The sequence below is a fragment of the Somniosus microcephalus genome, chromosome 16 (assembly GCF_052327205.1).
Source record: "Somniosus microcephalus isolate GS21.2 chromosome 16, FLI_Smic_1.0, whole genome shotgun sequence".
Taxonomy (NCBI): domain Eukaryota; kingdom Metazoa; phylum Chordata; class Chondrichthyes; order Squaliformes; family Somniosidae; genus Somniosus; species Somniosus microcephalus.
In genome coordinates, this window is record NC_141002.1 from 83,235,314 (window position 1) to 83,255,170 (window position 19,857).

A 19,857-nucleotide genomic window follows, 5' to 3' on the forward strand; every position below is an offset into this window, starting at 1 on the left:
ATCTAGAGAACTTCAGTAGCTTATTCTTCTATATAGCCATGGTTAACCCCAAACAATGAAGATTAAATTGATTGCAAATGGAAGGTCCATGCATGCAGTGGGTATGTTCTGAGGGCATGAGAACTCGTATATGCTGAGATAACCCACTGAATTAAGTATAGATCAGTGCCATATCTACATCACTTCAAGGAGTCCTACCTGCTGCTGATTAAATCACAGTAGTATTGTTGGGCTATTATTGATGTGTACTCAAATTTTGAAATGGCTCAGATCTTGGCTCTGCATATGTTGCAGGGAGGATCTGCCACTTGGCATCTAGAGTTATGCAGTCACTAAAGTTAATGGAGCAGAGCAACTGCAGGCAGTGCTTTTTGCAATCACGAGTGAAAATGTACCATGGAGTCTAGTCTGAACCTTCAATTTGTGTATCTGTCCTTCAGGAATTAGTACGGTGACATGAAGGCACAGCTGTTTTGTTCCCCACACCTACACAACTCAGTCTTGAGGTCTTTAGCAGTGCAAATTTGTTGTCTGGGAAAACTCTACCAAATCACCTAAACTATCAATAAACAGGGTATAAAAATATTGATCCAGTATCTAAATGTAATTTTCCTCCGAGGACTGAGTTTTAACACTAGCAGAAAGGAAACTCCCAATGAGGAGTTATATCTTGGTCAAAGCCCAACTTAAATTATAGATCAGAGAAATGTTTCAGGTTTAGTCTAAACCAGAATATATATTTTCTTTATTTAAAAACTATTTAGCCTCAAAACTTACTCCATTTACATGATCCAACTCAATGTAACACCATACAAGATCCAATATTCAATTAAAACTAGAGTTCAACTTTGATACATTTATACATTATTCAATTGCATGATACCACTTAAATAAAAAAAACACTGAATTTTATATAAAACCCTTTATTTAAAAAAAAAACTGCAATTTAAAAATGTTTAACAAAAGTGCTTTAGTCAATAATTTAAAAGCAGTTAAGTAAAATATCCACATTTAAGTTTTAGAAAATGATTTTACTTACCTGAGTTTTGTTTTTAATACTTGTTTTAAGAATAATTTTTGGTAAATTTCCAACATTACTTAATTGTAAATCTCATACCTGTAGAACGGAAAACCTTATTTGTGCAGTCTGGCTTCTTGGTAAACATAGCTTGCAAGTGTTCGAAAAGTTAACATTCATACAACTATCTTATTGTAAGCAAAATTCATCCTTTAAAAAAAGACAATGTCCAACCTTATAAGCAAGTCATTTTACTCCTTTTGAAACGAATGAGGTAATTTCATGTTAAATATGATCTATTTCCAAAGGCTAGCAATATACTTCAAATATTTACTGGTTCAGATAAAAAGCAACCCAGCAAAACAAAAATATAAAAACAAAAAAATACACAGGTATGGTAGACACGATCATTTTTAAAGACACTACTGACTTGTAGAAAACAAAAGGTTTGCACATTATAATTACACAAGACAGTGAACCATCTGTTAAATTATACGGGCTCCAAAAGTACATCAACTGCCCCCCCAAACCCCTAAAAAGGGGAGAACATGTCTGGAACGTTTGTATTGTGAGAAAGTTAAGGGTAGGAATCACTACTTGCAAACAATGCTGATATGTTTAATGTAGGGAGGAACCAAAAATAACTTGGATACTCAAACATTCTCAAACTAAGCCAGCAAGAGAAAGTATGACCAGTCTATTTTTTTTAATTTTTTTTAAAAACACATCTACTGTCACTGTCAAACAGAAAGGGTAAATTTAAATGTCCCACTTCTGGTGCTGAATTTTGCCTGTTGGAGACAGTCTGAACAACAAACTTCTCCATAGATGCCATCAACACAGCTCCATATTAGCAAAAGGAGGCACACTATTGGATAGGATAAAAATCTCCCAGCTAATTTTTCATCTGAGTTAAAGCACTCTATCATAAAGACACTATCTAGTGCCCTAGGGAGAACGGAGGAAATCAACCCAAAGAAGGTAACTGAGTCTCAAGCTCAGTGAACACAAGAACTCAAAACCAGGGCCTCTAAATGGGAGTCAAATACTACCACTAGAGCAACCAGTCACCCATCGAATTGTCATTTTTATTGCATCACTGTAGAAACTCAGAACATACCATTTTGCAACCGACAGATGTGCTTTAGACTGATCACACCTCAGCTCCAAAGCACTTTCTTCAAACAGCTTAAACATTTTTGTATTTGGCCAGGTGTTGAGTTTCACACATGTAACATGACTTTTCTGTGCAAAAATAGTGCTAACATACAGAGTTGAAACTGTGCTATCCTTGTTTTGATCTGGATTTGTACAAAAACATTGAAACCATCAAAAGTTAATCTACACAAACTGCCCTTATGACCTTATATACTTTTAGACACACCTTTTCAGCTAATTTTCAGAAACAAGGGCTACAGAAAAATACTGCACATTAACTGCATCTTCTGCTGAAAGCTGGCAATCTATTCATGAAAAGTAAAAAGCAGTGTGTAGAGGTTTTGGTGGTTTTCAAATTCAAACTCTTAAGACAAAATGAACACAGATACAGAGCTTTCAGTTTCAAATACCACAAGAAAAAAAACTTAAGAACATGGGTTTCTACTTCTAACTATATTCAGATTGTCTTGTACGGTGTTCAATCAGTTTAAAAAGTCTAAGTATTTGGCAGTCCCAAATAAATAGCCTGCATTAAAATACAATGCAACTGCTTTAACATTTTTTGAAGTAAACCATTCCTCTCCTCAACTGAAGTAGCAGAGGCATATAAAATCAATTAAAATAGGACATTAAAAAATTCCTTTCACTAAAACCAGAGTTTCATGTCCAAGACACTATGTTTTGACATACAAAACAGGAAAAAAGTCTCTCTACAGAAGTAGTGTTTGTCACAGATTATATTGCTGAGATTTATGTCCAAGACGTGAAATGAACGTTAAAAATGTCCTCCACCAACCACATCTGGATTTCGTCATTAAGATGCGTCTGTATTAAAACTGGGAGGTTGACTAACACGAGTTCCAAACCAACTGGGGCAAATTATACAAGATGTTGGAATTTATCAAATTAATACACCACAACATACAGCCATCAAAAGGATTCAACATCAAGAAACTGAATCTGAGAACTTGCATAATCTACACAACCGTAGGCTCCATTTAACAGTTTATTACAACACTAATAGTACATCTATTTTGATAAACTGAAACTGAGCTGCTTACAGTCATTATTTGAACATTAACAATTTTGTAACAATTTTGGTAACAAGATGAAAGAACTATAAAAACAGTGAAGCTAACGACTTAATTGTTTACACGTCATGTACGTCTAACGCTTAGAATACGAAGAGTTGCCAAAGCTTTTAGTAACTTTTAAGTCACACAGGTTGTGTCCAAATAAAATGGTTAATCAAGCAACATAAAAAAAATATAGAGCAATCAGTTACCATTACAGTGGATTTGCTTTATTCGTTACTGTTGCTCCATTTAACCACGTAGCCTGAGAATTCCTGTTCAACCATGAAATTCCAACAGATGGATAAAGGGCAGTCTTTTCTGTGAAGAGCCTTTGTTGTTTCTTTTATCTGGAGACGTTTCTCTTCAGACAGCTGTAATGTGTCAAAATTCATGATGTAGATTTTGTTCTTCCCCGACTACGTTTGTACATACTTTACACCATCATACTGAATTTACTGAGGTACATATTGTAAATCATGCATTTGTGTATTAATATTGGTAACTTGAACAGCATTTTTTCATTAGTATTTAAACAAATACTACAGATCAAAGAAATCAGAGTTCAAATTTTCAATTTCAGTACAGTTGTAAACTTATCCAAATATTGTTCCACACATTCTAAAAAGCCCACAATATGCATTTTCAAGACCAATATTATGCTACACATCAGTAAATTAACTGATTAACACAAGTCAAAAGCATTTTTCAGTCATATTTAGAAGTAAACCATATTTTAAAAAAATGAAACGGCCAGTTTTAAAACTACCACTCTGACTCATTAGAAAACATTTCAAACATTTCAAACTGAGCCCGATTGTGACCTTGCATCAACTGACTCAGTAAAATGGTAACTACTTGCCCACTAGTTCAAAGATGCGTTGGGAGTTTTAAATGTTTTAGTTTATTTCAAAATTGTTAGTGAGGTAACAGCCACATTTTACTGAGTGCAAAGCTATAATGTATTACTTGACAAACTAAAGTATACGTTAAGACATTCTGTTGGTTATAGAGCCCTTACTGTGAAGGTTTGCACCCAACACTACAAAATAGAGGTAGTTAAGAAGAGGAAATCAGAAGTTATGCAACAGCAGATTTAAAAACTTAAAACCTAGGGGGATACCTGTTACAGGTCAAAGGTCACAAGTGGGCTCATTTATTTGGACATACTCCCTTTCAAACAGGAAACACATTTTCAATAAGGACACAAATTGATAAATGGCACTTGTTGGAAAATAAATCAATATATTGCACCTTACAAAAAAAAGACATGGATTGGGTTCTTGTATAATATCCAGACATGCAGATATACATTGCTCCAGGTTAAAGCTCTTAAACATTATCTTCTATTTAAGTTATGTCATCTAAATTATTTCAATCTGAATAAAACCATTAAAACAATTTAACAACATTTTGTAACAGCCACAAGTTTCCCCAGGTCATGGATTTCTCAAACATATTTACAGCAACTACCGTCAGCACCATTAGTTAAATTAGCCATTTCTACTGTGAAATCATTACTTAATAGCAGAAATAGAGTAAAGGAGATCTGATTGTGTTAACTACTCTTGGAACCCAGCAGCTGGCAGCATCCACGGTGTAAAACAGTTTACTGCACACCAGGTTTTCCCTCAAGTCATCCAGAAGCTACACATTAATGCATCAGGCTAGGTCCCTTAATAAAATCCCTTGGGTGGCCTTAAGGAAGCAGCAGCAGTTTTTCTACTATATTCAAACAGCATTCCGGGCCGTTTGTGTATTTTAATGCTTCATTGGCCTATGAATGATACAGTCCGTTCAATTTTCAAGGCCATACAAATTAGAATTTTATCAAGAGAACCAATCCAGTTTTGCAGGAATCTAGAACGTTGCAATGCCACATCTGTTAACACACTAGATTTTCAGTAATCATCTGAACCATATAACACTCAATAATGTTGAACCTATATTTCACGTCATCTCCATGAGACAGCATTTCCCCTAGGCCGCACCACAACCGCGCCCCCGCCAATAAAAGGTTGCTTAAATTGCACCAGCATGGATTAACTTTGAAAGGCATACCATTGTGTAACTTCAAATTTTATGCTCAAATCTAAATTAAAACATTGTTTAGCCATAAATCTAATAATTAACACTACAGTTGAAACTAGATACTGTATTATAATTCTGTAAAAAATTTTTTTTTTTTGGGGGGGTTTTGATGAAATCACACAATTACTTCAAAATCCAGTGCACAACAGTAATACCATTACAGGTTAAAAACTGAATTGTGGGACACTCGTGAGGTGCAAGCATTCATTAGCCACTTAGTCATCCAGTGTCACCAGTATTTAAAAAGGTATGAAGCAGTGGTAAAATACAACCAATCTAAAAATAAATTTAATACTGCAATGTTAATTCTCAATATAACTTTTCAAACAAAGTCGATTTATGATCAGTGATATGCTAATACTACTGAAGACAACAGCCACATCTAAAAAGTAAATACTGTACCTTCACTGTTGACAACAGTATGCAGATTACTATGATTGATCCTAAACTAAAGCATGATTGAAGTTGCCACTGCTGTTTGCAGATTCAAAGGATATTGAAACACCTGCCTCGGCAGTGAGCAATTGAAGTGAAGCACACATCTAAAATGGAGAACAGGTGACCATAATCCAATAGTCAGTCAGTCCAGTGCTGTGCCCTAGTTACCATCCCAATGTTGACAACAAATCTACCTTAAAAAGCATCACTTACAAAATTGGTCAGAAGTTAAGGAATAGCCACATTCAATAAATCCAATATGCTTTTGTCTTTCTACCCAGTCAACTTAGACAACACCATTCCCCATCTACAGGAACAAAAGGAAACCTGCTCTAGGACTCTACAAGTCCAAAGGACTCAAAGCAGCACAGGTGACTTGGCCCTCCAATGGTTAAGCAATTGGGAGTGAATCATCGTCTTGAGCGACCCCATAACTGATTCAGTGTTGGGTTAAAGGTTGTTAATTTAATAAATCACTGCTGTAATAAAACTTCAATATTTCTTGATTCTCCATACTAAAATTGAAACATTGTGGATGGTTAGTGGATCCAACACAGATGACTAATGTTTACCAAATTTGTGTTACAATGCATAATAATTAAGTGGGCCATAACATTAAATCATTACTTGAGGGATTTGTAATACACGATAATAAACATGATCAAAAGAAAATGTTGATACAGATAATGAATACATTGGTGATCTAAAGTACAGAGCTTTTGTAGAAATCAAAAATTACAATTAGACATCTCTAAATGCTAGGCCAAATTAATAAAAGGGATATTAATCATACTATTTTAGTATGTTCACAATTTTGCAAACAGTTATTTCACAAATAGTTTAGTGCAATACAAATATCAATTCAGTTCAATAGAAATGGCTAAAATTATACAGCTTTTAACATAAAACCGACAGCATATTCATTAATTGAGATATGCAAAGGAAATGGGCAGATAGTTAAATTTAGGTCATGCTCAACAGAAGTTAACTAGTGTTGCAGAACAGTAATTTAGAAATAGGTGAGGCGAGAAAATATAACTCATTTGGACATTGGATTTAGTCACCAGGTTGTCTTATCAGGACAATCCATTCACACCAGCAAAACCAAAATTATATTGAAACTATACCCGTAGAAATTGAGTCACAGAAGTGGCTCGCTCCTGCAAAGAAATTACATCTACTTTGGCTAAACAATGCTCAACTCTCTCTCAAAACAAACAGCTTATGATGTTTCACTAGGCAACTAAGAAAAATGCCTAAAATTACACCACTATGCACAGCAGTTGGGCTACAAGAAATCAAAGCTAAAGAGCCACAAACTCTCATTAATACTGGTGACACGAATGGGTAAGTTCTAGCACCTCCTACAGTAAAAGGTTTGAAACTTGTTTAATGATCGATTAAAAAGTCAATTACTGTAATATTTTTAGAACTGGTGCATCCAATGGGGCTACTACAATTCCCACTTATTTAGGAACTTAAGTTGGATCCTGGAGTACTAAATTTCAAATGGAAAAATTAATCAATTTTCAGCATAGACTGGCGAATATTTGATGTTTGCAAATACTTTAATGTGTTTGTAAATGCTCAATATTTCAAAGACAAAAGCATATTTAAATAATAACCCCCCCACCCCATTTGTGTTATCTTCTACTCAAGGTAATTGTGGTGAAAATACAGCTGAAGTCAATTTTTACTGTCACGTGTTGCACAAGTTAAATTTCGCAACACATTTTGGTCACAAAATAATGGTGGTGCAAAATCTTCCCCACCCCGCCCCCCCTATAAAACAAAAATTTTGGTCTCATTTCTACATTGTGAATTTTGGAAACTTAAATTTTGTACAAGATTTTTGTTCTGAGAATGAGGAGATATATGTTACACAAAGAATTTTCTGGCAGCAATACTTTCAATAGTATTTAGATATTAAATTGAAACTACTGGCCCACCAATGCAAAGGTGTTTATACTGAAAACAGAAATGGAAGAGTTTGCTATGCACCGCACTTGATCATGACCTCACCTTTCCCCACTACTAATTCATAAACCATGAAAGGTCAGTACACCAGATTTGGAATTAGTTTCCCCAACTCAAGGGTATTTTGCATAGAACAGTAATCATGAATTTAAAAAAGAGGGAAATATCTGCATACTTCTTGATGTCAAGAAAAATACTAAGAAAAGCCATTTGGACAATCTTAATTCATCAATCTAGAAACACATGGTCCTCTCTTCCCCCCCCACCCACACTCCTACCCGTTAACTCAAAGGCCTTTGCCCCCACTACTCTACCCCATCGGATTGTCCTTTCCAGGTGTTAATCACAATTGCATCAAGAACGCCACCATTGATTCAAAGTGTTGCAAGATGAATTGGAGACCACTTTCTTACCATACCTTGTAGTGGTGTTCAAGGCTTACTTTTTCTGAACTGTCTTAATATCTAGTATACAGTCTCTTCTCATTGGTCTTAGAATCTCTTATTCCTGTGTTTTAGGCTTTCACCTGCTAGCCAGCAGGCAATTGTGTAACACATCTCCATTGACATCAATATGCAATGGTGGGCAACAGTCAACTTAGTGGAGAAGTGGTCCTGTTAAAAAGGTCTGTGCTTGCAGTGCCTCTGACCAATTTTTAAAACACAGGTTGGTAAAGACAAATATGGGTTTATCTATATACCTTTTGCACAATATTTAAAATCATGGTCATTCAGAATAGCCTCCCCCTTGGATTGCAATGAAATTATGGCAGTAAAGTTTTAGCCAATTTATCCTGACTTCAAAAAAATAACTAGTGCCTAATGACTTGGCATGTGGCAAATGATATTCAACAGATTTAAAGCAATTCCATGCAAAGACAGAAGGTGGGCATAAACATGTGCAATAGGGCTAATGTTAATTATTAAAAGCTTATTCACATACTAAAGATTTTATTTTCTACTACCACACATTACAATTAAAAGACACGATTTTTAATTTTAATCCATGCTGGAGCAATAAATCCTTGGAGATGGTTTTGTGGTGCAATGTGTTGAAAGCAAACTTCCACTAAATGAATAAACCAACATGTAAAATCACTTCCAACAGCTTTATTAAATGCACATATGTAAATATGGCAAATCCATGTCCGAGGATCTCAAGAGGGGAAATAATGTCTCATGGTGATTATAAAGGCACTATCAAATTTTTTTTTAAAAACTATTAAAAAGAAATTCTTGATACCAACAATGGAAATAATCAGCTGTCCAGCTTTTACAATGCAAACTCTGCAAAGTGCAAACCTTTAAGGCACACTGGAATTGTAAAATACTTCATAAAAAGGGATCAGAGAACATTTATTCAGTCATTTAACATCTAGGATTACTTTCTATACTATTAAGTGTTTTGTAGTAGTAATATAAAACATCTGAAGCTTTGATGGGTCTTGTAAAGAAACAAGTAGAATGTATTAGCCAGTTTTAGCAAAATACAGCCAACAGGCAAAATGTTTCCCTCTTTCTAAGCAGTGTCCAAAGAAACAAGGTTGGGGAAATACAGATTTCAGTTGATTAAGCCATTTAAAAAAAGTTTGAAGCAGAATCCAAATATGGATCACAAAACAATGCACATAATTTCTATTCCACCAAAAAAATAAACAATCTAACCGTATGCAGCTTTAAGGATTATCAAAACATTCATAATTAGATGATCAACCAATAGAAAAACAATGAGAAATGGCACAGAACACAAGGGATTTGATATTTAGGGTTTTGAAATTACAAGAGGGACAATTAAAGAATTTAACTTGTAGTGACCACATATTCAAAATATAATTACAAAGCAATTCTTTCACACCCATATGACAGGTCATTTAAAAAATATATACAGGTAACAAAACCAGCATTTTACAGCATTTACAATATACAAAAATTATTTTACAGTGAGAATTTGTACAAGTCTCTCCTTTTAATCACTGTGGATAATTCCTAATGCAAATGTGGCCTAATTTTTGTATACAAAACAACCAATAACAGTATTATCTTATTCACCACTTTAAGGCATTATATCCCTAAATGGTTTCCTAAAGATGAAATAGAAATTTTCTGCAACTTTGTGGAAATGGCACAATAGACACTACATAACTACTAGTTTACAAAAAAAACACCAGACTAGACAGGTTTTCTAAATTTGAAAAAAAAAAGTTGATACAAGCAAATAGTGGAAGGTGCAACACAAGATTGAGTTTAAATTGGGACATCTCACTGGAGAATCAAATTTTTCAGCAGCTAAAACAATTCAAAGTATCAAAAGTTGTGAAGCATAGTTTATTTTGAAATTTGGAATAGTGACGATTAAATAATTAGATTTTTGCTAGCTACAAGAAAGCGCCATGTTTTCATTGTAGGGCAACAGCAATTGCACTAGTTTTCCCATTGGAGACCCAAGGGAAAAATGGAAGACAGGAAAGGCAATGCAACATAAATAAATAGAAACTGGCAACCTATAGCAAGATCCAATTTAGAAGCTTATAAAGTAACTGAAAATTAGGCAAGAACAAGATTTATACATTTTACATAGTGTATGTATATAGACTGTGGGGAAAAATGCACAGACCATCTGATTCAACCTTTCATACAAGGCAAACAATTAAAAAAAAAGTCTGAAATTACAGGTGCCAACCACCATTGAAATATGGTGTCAGAACACACAAGTACTTGACTTTAAGCACCACCTTTAAAGTTACAGATCTTTTTTGAAAGGAATAGTTTGATGCACATATAAAATCAAATGGTGAAATTTTAAAAGCCATTAGATTTACTGGAATTATTTAAATAGCTTTATTGAGTTGTGTGTTTCAGTAAAAGTTAAGGTTGCTGGCAAGTGACATGGGAAGGTTCTTGGAGAATATTGTATAGTTTCAAACATGTGTGTTCAATTAACTTGCCCCAAAACTTTGGAATCATTTTTCTATACAAGTACTCAACATCTAACCCCCCCCACCCAACAAAGAACCTTAAAAATTTGCTTTCTACCAAATAAGATGCAACTTTTATCAAATTGAAATAGGATTTAACAAATACTAGTATTGTATAGTAAACGGCCTTTAAATTACAGAGTGTGAAAGGAAAATAACTGAAGAAAATTGCCCCATCATACATGAATTCAAGTTACCAGGCCATTGTGGGCAAAATATTTATTATAGCTTCTGTTCTCACTGATTTAATTTGACACTTCACATGGATTTCACTATTTCTTACATTATAAAAATACTATACTAACACAACTGTTTGATTCAGTTCTAGAATATACTGTGCAGTTCAGTTGCATGACTTTGTGCTGTAGGTAGTTTACAGGATAAATGCCAAGTAGTGAAAGCATGTAGAAAATAGGGTGCAGCTAAGCCTATAACTTGCAGTACCTGAATTCTATGTCCTTATAGATTATGTACTAACAATTTTAATAACTACAATTAAAAATGAACAGAAACCCAATCTAGTGGCTTGTTTGTTTTCTGGTATCATGGCTTTAAGGTAGCAATACATCATTGGCATATATTTCATCTGTTCAATATTGTTCATCATCACTACAGGCATTCTTAGAGTGGCAACTTTTAAGAAATTGCACGAGGTCATGTAAAAATACATTCCTTCATAAGTCCACCAGGCCTAAAGTGTACACAAATCTATTAGATTGAAACAATTAATCTTTAGCATGCCACAGTAAACCTGAAACTTGTTCATAAACTGACAGTAATATATCCAGCAAGGGAGACATGTCTTCAATTAGGGTTGGGATTGAAGAGCGAGAGGGAGGATAACTGCCCAGTAGGTTTAAAGAATACGGGACAATATTTAACAGCCAAGTATGGTAGAATGAAAATGTGCACACAGATTTTTGATGCCATTGTTCTTATTTCCCTACAACCCACTACATATCCTCCCCTAACCGTGGGGTTTAGGACAGATTTTCCCACAACTATAATTAGTATAGTTCCACGTTCAAGTAATTGGGAACAATATAGAATGCACGTTTAACAAGAAATGCTTCTTTTGTGCAGCACAACTGAACTATTAACTTCATCCAACGAAGGCAAATAAGCTCAAGCGATCAAATTGACAACCCGAGCTCCTGAAATGCCCTGCAACTGAACCCTTAACCAAATTCTTCATATTAAATAGTGCCATTCAATTTGGATATAAAAAAGTGATTGAGGATTTGTGTTGATACTCAGCAGTGTATCTGAATAATTGGGTATTGTTAGTTTCATTACTTTTGTAAGTTGCAATACCTTAGTTTTAAAACAAATTGGTTTATTACCGGCATACTTTGAGTGAATCATGAATGCAGCCATAACACATGGGAAATGACCAAGTCAGTGTCTTTTTTTTGGTTTCACAAAATATAAATTGCAGTCTGCATACTACAAAGACATGCACAACTCCTTGAAAATATAGTACAACCACATCTCCCCATATTGTCAAAAAATCAAAGCCGGCCTTAAAACATCCATGGCATTATCTGTAATATTATACCCACCAACTTAAAAAAAAAAACTGCAGAGTAAAAAAATTTCATCGACACAAGAAACCATTAAGTTGTAGACAACAATCAGTAAAATCACATGATCCTTACAATTGCAGTTCTAGGTATCAAAAATGTAAGTTGAACATTTTGATTTTCCTTGATGAAATCTCTATAAAACAAGACTGTTTTATAAACACAGATCCTATTTAGAAGTTCAAATAACGTAAACAATTACAATACTTCTACAAACACTGGTGGCTGGATTTGCCAAACACATCTCAAAAATAAAGAAGTGTTACTCTGAACAATTTCTAACAACTGGACCATCAGAACCCAGTCACTGCTTTAAAAAAGTGCCAGTCAAGGAGGTAAGAATGTGTGTTTTTTTATTTCAAGTCTTTAAGCTAAATTTACAATAAGCTTCTCCAAAAACAAATTAAAGCATTCCACAATTACATTAACCCATTTACCTGTAGGAAATAAAAAGTAAACTGTCATCCAATTTGCCATTTCGCAGCTGTTCTGCACGTGATACTTGGAGAATGCAGACCATCACAAAAAAAATCACATACAGGAAACTTTCGATTTCACCTAAATAACCGGAAATCTCGGTTAACCGGCAAAATTCAGGAGTAGGTTCAGGTAACTTTTATTACTTGCCTTCCTCCATGTGTTATGTGCAAGGGTGTGGCTGCAGCTGTTGCTAAGCTACAGAGACGCTTGCAACTTGTGGCCATTGTTTTGAAGCACAGGGTTTGTTGCTTTATACGGAGCTCTCAGCTCCGTATCTTTTACTATAGCGCTCGGTGATCCGGAATTTTTGATGAACCGGCACCGCGTCGGTCCCGCCTGTGCCGGGTAAAAAAAAGTTTCCTGTACATCTTTTGTATGATCACAGCATTGTATGCTCCCTTTGCCTTTTCATTATGGACTAGCTCAAAATGCTGATATATGCCATCAATACAAATAAGTTATGGCATAATTTCTTTACCCATTCTGTCAAGATTTCAATAAGCTGCAGTTTGGTGATGAATAGATAAATCTGGCCAAACAAAAAGCCTGTGCAAACCTGCACACAAAATAAAATGCAAAATTGAACCATATTAGCAACTAGCACATGCTCCATTTTGAAAATTATTCCAAAGTAATTGCGCAGGAGTGTCCTCAGTTGGAAGAATCTATTTATACCAACTAGGTGTTACAGAATTAAAAGCTTTAAATGGAATGTTTATCTACCAAACAGCAACAATCTGAACAGTCACAGATAGACTACAAAACACCTTAAAAAATTAAGAGTTTTACCTGAAAGCTTCTTTGAGGTAAAATATATTCCTGTCAGCCAACACTCCTAGTGCAGGACACATCAAGTTGCTCTTTTCAGAAATGTGTAATAAAAAAACACCCAAATCCTTCAAATGGGTTTCTCCTTTTTCAGACACCATCCACTGCCACAAGGATCAACAGGTCATTTCTTACAAGGTCTCTGTAAATGCAGTTATTAACTGGTTGCTATGATACTTGTAACACTTGTTCAGGGTAACATGGCCTGTTTTCCTTCTTTCTCTGTGGGGAATTTCAACCCTTCTGCTCCACACCTCCACAATGGCCTGCCTAAGATTATTAAATCACTGTGGCCAATTATACACACTGTCTATAAATCTAGTCATCTAAATAAAATACCAGTTTATACTCTTGAATATTAGATTGCTGTAAAAACACTCAGATTTTGAAGATTTTATTCTGTGGTAGACTCTCATCTCCAAAGTATGAAGACTATCACCCAGTTACTGAAACAAAACTTAAAATTCAATGCATATTCAAATCCAAAACATTAATTAATGACAATAAAATTACCAGTGCATTAAAGAGCTTAGTACACCATTATCCTTTACTGTACTTCTGGTAAATTTGTCAAGTTTATATCACAATCACTTCTACTTGAAGCATTCCTGCAATACACTAATTGCCCAGGAATTACCCCCATTTATACACAGTTGGTAGAGGAGCAACTGAGCACAGAAGTCCTAATGGAACTGGATTTCCTGGCTGCAAACCTTCCCCACTAGGTTTGGGGAGGGAGGGGGGGGGGGGGAAAAAGAGAAGAGGGAGGTCTGTGAAAGCCAGCTGCCCTGCATGAATGGGCTTAGCACTTAAGCCATCCGCAACAAGAAAAAAAATGGTGGTCTGCAGCATCTTGTGCTGAAGGCAGCTATTTACGTTTGCTAGAAATGGCACAGGAGCAAGGATGATGGGGGGCAAAGAATGTAGACAGAAAAAATACTCTCTGAAGTGGAATCCCATGCCACAAGAGGCACCAGTGTTGCTTAATCGGAGACATCGATTATAATTCCTGCAAATAATTATTTCAGAACATACAATGTTTTGCACCAGCCAAAATTCTGAATTGCAACAGGTACGAATCAGTGTCCAAAAATAGATTGTTTTCTAACTACTTACATGAAAAGCAACGCTCTAATCTGTGAATTGAAGTGTCAAATAAAGTAACTCAATTGCCATTCATCACAAATTAGACACCAACTCATCTCAATGGCGATACTTACCAAAATTCTGAAGAATGTTATTTGACTAATGCGCTAGACAGCTTCTGTGTAACTTTGCACAAGGCCCCAGTCGAATGCTACTGTATAAAATTGAAGAATTCTCAAATCTGTTTGTAAAATAGGCAGAAAAATAAAATCACTTTACACAATTACAAATGAACAAGTAACCCACCTATTTAACGATGACGATACTCTCGTTCTCTGTCTCTCTCTCTGTCTCTATCTCGCTCACGATCACGATGCCTTTCCCGCTCTCTACTTCTTTCACGGTAATAGTCGTCATGCCGATCACGGCTTCGTGAGCGCTCTTTGTGGCGTCTGCTTTTCTCTCTTGATCTACTGTGGTCTCTCTCCCGTGAACGTTCACGTTTTCTAAAAGAAGATAATTCCTCTTTAGTGGAAAGATTTTAAGCAAATCTATCAATATAACATTTATATAAAAATATTACACATTTACTTTTGTTTTGCATGGTCGGACAGTTAGTTAACTCATTATGCCATTAACAGTTTTGTCACATCAGGAGGACTAGGTAATGGACACTGCATCACAGGACTTTATAATGAGAATTCCCGTATCCTTGAAATACTGAAGGTATATTTTGCTGCTTGTTGCTTACAGCCCACAAAAATCATCTTAATTTAGTCTGTATTGTAACAAACTGGTACCTACAAATTATACATTTATCCTGAGGCACTGTCATCCTCAGTTTCTGTGACTGAAGTTCGAACTTTATACAATAGGATACTGAAAATCATCTGGGGGTACTTTGTTTTTAAAAAAAAGTGTTTTTTTTGTTGTTTTTTTTTAAACAAAGAGCCAGGTGACCTGCATTCCCCATATATTTTGTGAACCTCTCTGCTGGTTTTAATCCCAATCAAAACAACATCAAGACCAAACATACAGTAGCAGAGAAACCCTAAAAAAGGATCAATATGAAAAGCTTCAATCCAGATGTAAAAGAACAGACTCGGAACATGAGTTTTGCATATGCTGAACATGAAAAGATAATATCTGAAAAATACAAAATCTATTTTTTCCTCATACAGGACTATACTAAAGCAATGCCAAAATTCATTCAGGTTTTCCAGAATATCTTGGAGATACCTGCTAGTACCCACTTTGCTAACTTTTATTTAGCAATGGGCTTCCATAAGTTTTCATTCTCAAATGAGACTAATTGCATAGACTGATGAAAACTATGACTCATCTACCAACTACTCAATGTAAATACAGTTACCTCCAGTTATAAATAGAACTTAAAAACAATCCTAAGCAAGAATGATAGGTGAAGCCAAATAATTGCCCTATCCATGTGCTTACAAGAAACTAACCCAACTCTCTGAAGTAACAAATGCCACAATGGCAAGTGTTGAAGTAAAAAAAATGTCTCTATGGTCAATCTGCCAAGGACTAAATTAACCACCATGAGATTTTAAAAAAATTAAAGATTTCCAATGAGACTGATGAATAGCGAGCTTTTCTAGCCTGAACCTTTCAAGAGTCATGTCAGCAAGTCAGAAATTCTGGGGTTTTCAGATTACAAGTGTCTTTAAACCACTTTAAATGCCAGATTGCAAAAAAAAGTAGTGATATGTACTGTAAATATTACAAGCAGTTAAGTAGGACTTGTTTTATGGCTCTTTGCCCCAATGCAACAGACATGGCATTAAGGTAATTGTCAAGTGAACCAACCATTAATCTGAGTGTTTTTCTTGGCTATCACAAGGATGATTTACCTCCTCAGCCTAGAAGGATCCTTGTATACAGGAACCGTCACTTCCAAAGAAACTACTGCCTGTCTTAAAAAACAGAAGCACTATCACTTGGGACTCAAACAAAGCCACAAATATCTTTTGTCCTGTAAAGTGAACTAGAGATTAATTTCTGGATAATTGTACATTGACCATCTGAAGCATGTAGGCATAGAGGGATCCACTGGTGAAAATCTACAATGTTCAATCTGCATTAGCACTACATCTCCACCGAGATCTTCCGACAAATATTTTTAGTTTTACTCCCGAGAGATTTCCTTCTCTGAGGGAACCTTTTGTAAGGCCTCAGTCATATTGATAGGATTACCCCCCCTCAACTTCCTAGAACTGCCTGAAGAAAATGTCGGCACCGTTAGAGGGGGATCCTGCAAAATAAATCATTTCTTTTACCAAGTGCCAGATCCCTACTAATTATAACTGTCACTTCATGTTTCCAACGACTTTAAATCTTTTTATGGAAAGGCTTGAGCTACCTCTGCATAGGAGACTTGTCTTCCTGGACTGGATCTGGGAATGCCATTGGCACAATGGTTCTCAACTGGAGGGGGGGGGGGGGGGGGGGGGGGAAGAAAGAGGGAGAACGAGGGGATGGCATGTTGAGGGGCAGAATGGAAAAGAATGCCCAGTTTCATTTGGCTCAGTCCACCAATCACTGCACAGCAGGATCATTTTCATACAGTTTAAATACTTTGTATTAAAAAGTAACAGAGCCTCCAATTTAAACTATCCAGATCTACATAAGCAGACAGGACTTTAAAATTGAAGCATATTACAATTGATGTAATTTTTAACAAATGGTCTGAAACTGATCACATTATATTTAAGCTTTTCCTCCATTTCCTAGACTTTCCTGCATATCCCTTGCCCTATGATGTCCTGGCTGGATTGATTCGATCATCAGGATCTGGAACTCAATTTGCCCATTGTAAAATATAAAAATTCAATTAATTATGTTCTTCTACAAAAATAGGATTTTCTAAAATTCAGAACATTAGACACACCACAATTTCTTTGACTTCCATAGTATTTACTGCACAGGAACAGGCAATTCTGATTAACAGGTCCATGCTGGTGCTCATGCTCCACATAAGTCTCCTCCCACCCCTCATCAAACCCCAACATATCCATCTATTCCTTTCTCCCTCATCTGTTTATCAAGCTTCTCCTTAAATACATCTATGCTAGTCACCGCAACTACTCATTGTGGTAGCAAGTCCCACATTCTAGCCACTTTGGCTAGGTTTCTCCTGAATTCCCTATTACATTTATTAGGGAGTATCTTGTATTTAGGGCCCCATGTTCTGGTCTCTCCCGCAAGTGGAAACATCTTCTCTACATCTACCCTATCAAACATTTCAGAATCTTAAAGATCTCGATCAGGTCACCCCTCAGTCTTTTCGTTTCTAGGGAAAAGAACCCCAGCCTGTTCAGTCTTTCTTGATAGGTATAACTCAGATCTGGCATCAGAAGAACGTAACATAAGAAATAAGAGCAGGAGTAGGGCATACGGCCCCTCGAGCCTGCTCCGCCATTCAATAAGATCACGACTGATCATCGACCTCAACTCCACTTTCCCGCCCGATCTCCATATCCCTTAACACTTTGGTGGCAAAAACAGGAAGGCAGATTATTATCTGAATGGCAATAGATTGGGAGAAGGGGAAGTGCAACGAGACCTGGGTGTCCTTGTGCACCAGTCACTGAAGGTAAGCATGCAGGTGCAGCAGGCGGTTAAGAAGGCAAATGGTATGTTGGCCTTCGTAGCGAGAGGGTTGGAGTACAGGAACAAGGATGTCTTGCTGCAGTTGTACAGGGCCTTGGTGAGACCACACCTTGAGTATTGTGTGCAGTTTTAGTTGCCTTATCTGAGGTAGGATGTTCTTTCCATGGAAGGAGTTCAGCGAAGATTCACCAGGCTGATACCTGGGATGGCAGGAATGACATACAAGGAGATTGGGTCGATTGGGCTTGTACTCGCTGGAGTTTAGAAGAATGAGAGGGGATCTCATTGAAACTTATAAAATTCTGACAGGACTGGACAGACTAGATGCAAGAAGGATGTTCCCGATGGTCGGGGAGTCCAGGACCAGGGGTCACAGTCTAAAAGGATAAGGGGTAGGCCATTTAGGACAGAAATGAGGAGGAATTTCTTCACCCAGAAAGTGGTGAACCTGTGGAATTCTCTACCACAGAAGGCAGTAGAGGCCAATATATTCAAGGAGTTGGATATATTTCTTAAGGCTAAAGGGATCAAGGGGTATGGGGAGAAAGCAGGGACCGGGCACTGAATTTGGATGATCAGCCATGATCGCATTGAATGGCGGAGCAGGCTCGAGGGGCCAAATGGCCTACTCCTGCTCCTATCCTATCTTCTTCTATGTAATTCTCCTAGAGTCTAAAAATCTATATCTCAACCTTGAATATACTCAGACTCAGCATGCACAGCTCTCTGGGGCAGAGAATTCCAAAGATTCACAACCCTGAGTGAAGAAATTCCTCCTCATCTCAGTCTTAAATGGCTTACCCCTTATCCTGAGACTATGCCCCCTAGTTCTAGACTCTCCAGCCAGGGGAAACAACCTCTCAACATCTACCCTGTCAATCCCCTTCAGAATCTTGTATGTTTCAATGAGATCACCTCTCATTCTTCTAAACTCCAGAGAGTATAGGCCCATTCTAAACAATCTCTCATCATAGGACAGCCCTCTCAGCCCAGGAATCAATCTAGTGAACCTCTGTTGCACCACCTCCAAGGCAAGTATATCCTTCCTTAGATAGGACCAAAACTGCACAGTACTCCAGGTCTCACCAAGGCCCTGTACAATTGTAGCAAGACTTTCTTACTCTTATACTCCAACCCCCTGGCAATAAAGGCCAACATGCCATTTCCCTTCCTTATTGCTTGCTGTACCTACATGCTAGCTTTCGGTGTTTCTTGCACAAGAACACCCAAATCTTTCTGAACACCAACATTTGAAAGTTTCTCACCATTTAAAAAAGTTTTTCTATTCTTCCTACCAAAGTGACTAACCTCACATTTCCCTACATTATACTCCATCTGCCACCTTACTGCCCACTCAGTCTATCTATATCCCTTTGCAGACACTGCTCTCCTCACAGCTTACTGTCCCACCTAGCTTTGTATCAGCAAACTTGGATACATTACACTCGGTCCCTTCATCTAGGTCATTCATATAGATTGTAAATAGCAGAGGCCCCAACACTGATCCTTGCGGCACCCCAC

At 36.6% G+C, this 19,857-nt stretch overlaps 1 protein-coding gene across 5 annotated transcripts in view; it reads right to left on the bottom strand.

The window, feature by feature from the left end:
- Positions 1–1,249: 1,249 nt before the first annotated feature.
- Positions 1,250–19,857, bottom strand: part of cpsf6 (cleavage and polyadenylation specific factor 6) — a 37,410-nt gene continuing 18,802 nt past the window's right edge. For 3 of the 5 annotated variants that reach the window (XM_086009371.1, XM_086009374.1, XM_086009375.1), the window contains 2 exons: positions 15,013–15,212; positions 1,250–3,623 (listed from right to left, as the gene is read on the bottom strand). In XM_086009371.1, the coding sequence (XP_085865497.1) occupies positions 15,017–15,212 (196 nt within the window). In that variant the 3' untranslated portion in view covers positions 1,250–3,623; positions 15,013–15,016. Of the gene's footprint in view, positions 3,624–12,644; positions 14,918–15,012; positions 15,213–19,857 lie in introns of those variants that run through there. The other 2 variants (XM_086009372.1, XM_086009373.1) reach the window with 2 other exon arrangements.